Here is a 5,963-nt window from a genome sequence, read left to right as displayed (position 1 = left end):
ACCAGCAAGAAAATTGGATGCACACCCACTTAGTTTTCATTTAGCTTTCTTACATTATAGTTCTTAGTGCATCCGTTGCATGGCAATCCCTACTCCTCTCATTGATATCGATTGATGGGCATCTCCATAGCCCGTTGATCTATCAAGTTGATGCGAGACTTTCTTCCTTTTTGACGTCCCTTATTGATCCCTATCACCGCATTCTATTCCACCTACAGTGATATATCCATGGCTCACACTCATGTATTGCATGGGGTTGAAAATGCTGAAGCACGTTAAAAGTATGATCCAATTTCCTGCATGGTTTGACACCGGGGTGCTCATGATTTATATCTATGTGGTGAAGGCGGAGTCATGACATGTTAACATGATAAAATGAGTGGGGATAACATTCGTTAAGGATCATATATTTTGAAAAAGTAATGATTATGTTTCTTATATTCATGGATATTATTTGGTTGATATTGTTACTTCATTGTTTCTCATCATTTATATTGTAAATAGATTACATGATACACATGCTTGGTAGCATTCACCATCAATAATTCTGTTTTTATCATTTACCTACTCAAGGACGAGAGGGAATTAAGCTTGGGGATGCTGATACATCTCCAACGTATCTATAATTTTGGGAACTAACCTATTAACCCAATGCCTAGTGCCAATTGTTGTTTGCTGCTTGTTTTTGGTTTTCCAGAAAATCAGTACCAAACGGAGTCCAAATGCTACGAAACTTTTTGACGATTTTTTCTGGACCAAAGAGACCCTAGAAGCTTCAGGAGGAGACCAGATGACAAGCGTGGAGACGGCAAGGAAACATGGTGCACCAGGTTACCTTGTGGGCCCCACATGGCTCCATATGACCTAATTCCACTTCTATAAATTCTCAAATATTGGCAAACCCCGAGAGAGCCACCTGAAACACTTTTTCCACCACTACAAGATTATGTTCTTCTGCAATCCCATCTGGAGGCCTTTTCCGGTACTCTACCGGAGGGGGAATCGATCACGGAGGGCTTCTAAATCATCCTTGCCCCCATTTCGATGGTGTGTGAGTAGTTCAAGAGGACCTACAGGTCCCTAGCTAGTATCTAGATGGCTTCTTCTCTCTCTTTGATCTTCAATACAATGTTCTCCTCGATCTTCTTGGAGTTCTATCCGGTGTAATCTTCTTTTGCGGTGTGTTTGTTGGAATCCGATGAATTGTGGGTTTATGATCAGATTATTCATTAAAAGAATTTAGTCTTTTCTAAACTTTATTGTGCATGATTATGATAGCTTTGTATTTCTCTCTGATCTATCCATTTGGTTTGGGCAACTAGATTGATTTATCTTCAGTGGGAGAGGTGCATTGCAGTGGGTTCAATCTTGCGGTGTCCTCACCCAGTGACAGAAGGGGTAGCGAGGCACGTATTGTATTGTTGCTACTAAGGGTGAAATGACAGGGTTTATTCATATTGAATGGGTTTACTTTGTCTACATCATGTCATCTTGCTTAAAGTATTACCCTATTTGTCATGAACTTAATACCATGTTGGATAGTGGTCGATTGGTGGAGTAATAGTAGTAGATGTTGGTAGGAGTCGGTCTACTTGTCACGGATGTGATGCCTATATGTGTGATCATTGCCATGAATAACTTCATAATTAACTATGCACTTTTCTATCAATTTCCCAACAGTAATTTGCTTACCCGCCGTATGCTATGTGTTCGAAGACAAGCCTCTAGTGAAAACTATGGCCCACGGGTCTACTTTACTCGTATTACTAAAACCAAAAATACCTTGTTGCAATTTATTCACTTCTCTTTTATTTTGCAATTTATCTATCTATCTATACAAGATTTAATCCTTGCAAGTAACGAGTTGAAGGGGATTGACAACCCTCTTGCCCGCATTGGGTGCAAGTATTTGCTTTTATGTGTGCCGGCGTTGTTCACTGGGGTTTGTGTGATTCTCGTATTGGTTCGATGTCCTTGGTTCTCACTGAGAGAAATTCTTATATCTACTGGACGGCTCCACCCTTCCTCTTCGAGGAAAATCCCAATTTAGCTCACAAGTTGCAACTCTGAATCTTTAACCCCATTTGAATCAATGTTATTCCAGAGATGAGGTGGACCAAATAAGATGAAATTAAAAATGAAATCTGACTAGATCATGTCTCTAAGACCATAGATGAAATGTCCCACATTTTTGGAGGCCATCGAGAACCAAAATGAACGATCATGAAGCTGAGTCACATTGAAACCAGAGGCAATGCCACTGATACATCATTGTAATCCAAGGCCAACCGATGACAGTAGAAGGGGGAAGAAGAGAAAGAAGACACCAAGAAAAATTTCTTGGAGGAATAGGATGGAGATTAGTGCACAATAGATCCAAAATGACACGAACCTGTTCCGCGACTGCAAAGACCATGACTGAAATCCCAGTGGATGAGGCCATCCATTGGCACACTCTAGAGATCTTCATGGGCGGCGATCAAATGCACAATACTGGAGAGCACGATGGTGGAGGGCATGATGGTGGAGATCATGGTGGTGGAGGGCATCGATAAGGTACAACAGTTATGTGAGCCATGTTGTAATATAATACCATGACGATGACGGTTAATTACCACATGATTTACTACTATGCAATGAAGCTATCTCGATGGTGTTGTTGGAAACACCCACTTTGATTGCCCTATACAGGTCTGATCGGGTCGACGTCCTGGCCTAGGTCATACGCATGGGCTTTATGATGTCATCCCAGCCAAGTGATCTCCTGGCACAGACTCGGGAGTTTAGGTATCCTATGGCGAATCCTTACCATGGCCCTTCCGCTGGGGATCCCAATATCAATAGCTATATGGGAAGATAATATTGGCATCTCATGAGGTTTCCATGAATTCCAGGTATATTTTAGTTATTAGGACAACTTTCTTGTATTAAGGAACCATACTTGTATACTTAAAATAGATTATGAGAAAAAATGGGAAAGTTCTCTCTTACTTTATCTCTCCTTCCCGCCCCCACTCTCTATATCTCTCTCACACCGCACCCCTCCGGGATTGATTAGCAAATAGTAGCTAGCTTGGACCCAGGGTGCAACTCTAGGAAGTTAAATAAGAAATGTTTGAAATTTGAGACAATAAGCCGAGACAATCATCACTAGTTTAAGAAGACACATGTAATTTCTTAGCAACATTGGTAATGTTTTTTCATCCAAGATCGAGGGACTCATGTTTCTATAATAATACAATATATCATTCAATAGTTTTTTCCAAAGGAATAAATACCAACTTTTATGTAGAAGATGGCATTATTGAATTTACCATTAGGATGGGAATGGGATAACCTGAACCTGGCCTTGGACCCGCCCCAAGCCCAATTTGAGAGGCCACAGGTCAACCCACATAAAAAATAGTCAGTGGCCTTGTTGTCCCAATGGGTATTTTGGGTCGACCCAAATTCTTGCTTTACATTGCCTTGTGGACAAACGAGGTGTTAAAATGAGCCTTGGTTTAAATGGAATCCGACTAGTGTAAGAATTGATAAGATTTCTAATATGTGGTTAATAGAAAAAAATCAAGCCATCTGCTTGTGGTTTGTATGTGCGCATCTTACCTAAATATACCTAGACAATTTTGTGGTTCATATAGGCGAGCGTTTGCCAGAAATTATCCGATAGACTGCATCGCAAAATTTGGCCCTACGACAATGCCAACGTGACGGAGATTGCACCCGATGTGAGATATAAGACTATAAGGTGGGCTGACCAGGTTGGCCCAGCAGGTCACCAGGGGCTGGCTTTGTTGACCCCAATCTTGTTTGAGACCGACCAACATGACCCATTGGCCTCCAATTTTTGGGCCGATAAGTGACCCGGCGGGCCGACCCAGCCCATGCCCATTACTAATTTACCAATAAGATATCCTAGAAGATATCATGAATTATTAGAATAATTTATCACCCGTATCACTTAGATACTATATGAATACTGTTGATTAAAGTTCAAATATTTTAGTTAATGACACAATTGAATAATACATGAAGGCATGCATGTTCATAGATACCCAAGATTCCTATAAATACACCTAATTTCACCTCATGTAGCATCCCTCCTAAGAAACAAACACTAGCATACCATATACATCTCCACTTTCAATACCTTTCCAGAAAAGTTCTTGATTTTACTAGGAGATATGGATCCTAATGGCTCCTATCCTAACAAAGTCAGATCTAGTGAAAGTGAGGCCAACATTTCTCCCTTGCATGATGCACCGAGAGGCAGAGCGATCATGCCGATGTTGAGTGATTTTGTTCCCCTGAATTCCACACCATCAGATTCAACTTGGATATGGAACACCCCACCTACCATTGATGCACCACATGTAGTTACCATGCCATCAATCAAAGATTGTTCCATCGTGCCATACCAAACCAGTGCATCACTATCCTCACTACCTCCACAGTTGCCTGATGCAAAGTTTACTCCTACAACTAGGGTAAATACCCTTACTTCTCAGCCCAACCATAGGGAAATCTTTGAGAACCCGCCAGAAATATTCTCGCACCAAGATTTCCTGTCAAACCCTATTAGTAACTACTTTAGTTCATCGGATCAAAGTAGGATCTTTTCGATGGAGTCTCCATCAATTACATCCTTACTCCAAGGAGATCCCATTGCAGTTGTCAATGCCCACCTTAATACTATTGGAGCAATAGATGATGGTCCAATCTTTGAGATCCCAACCAGGAGTGTCTACAAGGTAAACTTAGTACCGTCACAATTTGTTTGTATTTATATATTTTGTCATCACTCACCAATTATTATGCAGGGTCCACAAAATATACCACATGGGACGCTAACCCGTGATGCTACTTATGTTGTGCCTACCCCTCTTGCTCCATTCGCCACATCCTCACATGGCCCTAGAGAATACAAGACTCCTATGGGTGTACCAAATGGCATTACTAATAGTGGTATTGTGCATAATACTATGAGTTCACGTAAGTACAGATGCAGCATTTGCAATCTCACCTTCAACTCATCTCAAGCCTTTGGTGGTCACATGAGTTCCCATAGCAAAGCAAGGAAGAACAAGCTACAAAGTTGAACTATGAGCACCAAAATGGATGAAGGCAGAGGTTCTATCCCAGATGGAAAAGATATTATGGTTTCTTTACTTTTAGAAATAAAATGATGAATAAAATTGCATAAGATTGGAAAATATTGTGTGGGTGTAAAAGATAGAACAATATTTGTTTGAATATGTTTGTATTTGTTATTTCCTTATGTAACTATCAGACTCATAGATGGTTATCTGCTATGTTAATCGTTTTGCCATTAAATTTATGAAGTAACCATGCTTTTGAGAATATGGAGCACATTTTGTTTACCTATACCATGGCTGTGTTTTTTAGAGTTGTGTTCGCTTGTGGCTCAATGAAAATTGGGACCCATTGAACTTTCAGAATTGGTTTTTTTGTCATGCTCCTTTCTCTAGCAATTCAAGACGGCTATGTTGGGTTATTTTTGCTGCTATTTCCTTGTATTTATGGGTTGCTCATAACAAAATTACTATTGAGCATATTTTACCTGAGAAAACTATCGATTGCTTGTTCAAACTTAAAATTATCTTAAAATAATGATAGATTCTTTCTAAGGCGCAAGGTGTTGACAACATGGCCCTCATGATATCCAAGATCCCTGCTATTGGGCTGTGTAGCATGCAACGCTTGGATAAAGAAAATGATTCCTTCTGCATAGAACACCCGAGAGAATGCTCAGGAGATAGATCACGAGATTACCACTAGACACTCAATCCTCGTAGTGGAAGTATAATTTGAGTAGAGTGTTGTTCGGAGGAGAGTGTTGTCCATTCAATTCATCTCTTCCAGTCAATTCCCTTGAACAGCCAATCATGGAATCCCTCAAGCAATTCGTTAGTGTGGTGCAAGTGCACAGCCTCTACAGATAT

The 5,963-nt window shown here is 40.4% G+C and overlaps 1 protein-coding gene across 1 annotated transcript; it reads left to right on the top strand.

Moving 5' to 3' along the window:
* The first annotated feature begins 4,147 nt into the window (after positions 1-4,147).
* Positions 4,148-5,342, top strand: LOC123057994 (uncharacterized). Its single transcript, XM_044480845.1, has 2 exons — positions 4,148-4,751; positions 4,821-5,342. The coding sequence occupies exons 1-2, from the start codon at positions 4,185-4,187 to the stop codon at positions 5,097-5,099; spliced, it is 846 nt and encodes a 281-aa protein (XP_044336780.1). The 5' UTR covers positions 4,148-4,184; the 3' UTR covers positions 5,100-5,342.
* The last annotated feature ends 621 nt before the right edge of the window (positions 5,343-5,963 follow it).

Source organism: Triticum aestivum, chromosome 3A (genome assembly GCF_018294505.1).
Source record: "Triticum aestivum cultivar Chinese Spring chromosome 3A, IWGSC CS RefSeq v2.1, whole genome shotgun sequence".
NCBI classification, from domain to species: Eukaryota; Viridiplantae; Streptophyta; class Magnoliopsida; order Poales; family Poaceae; genus Triticum; species Triticum aestivum.
Note: the sequence above shows the minus strand (reverse complement) of the source record. Positions and strands in the feature narration are given on the sequence as shown.

What these genes read in the sequence shown, in the direction of transcription:
- LOC123057994 (XM_044480845.1), top strand. Translation starts at nt 4,185, where the DNA reads ATGGATCCTAATGGCTCCTATCCTAACAAAGTCAGATCTAGTGAAAGT. An exon ending in CAACCAGGAGTGTCTACAAG is followed by an intron (nt 4,752 to 4,820) that starts GTAAACTTAGTA and finishes ATTATTATGCAG; the next exon opens with GGTCCACAAAATATACCACA.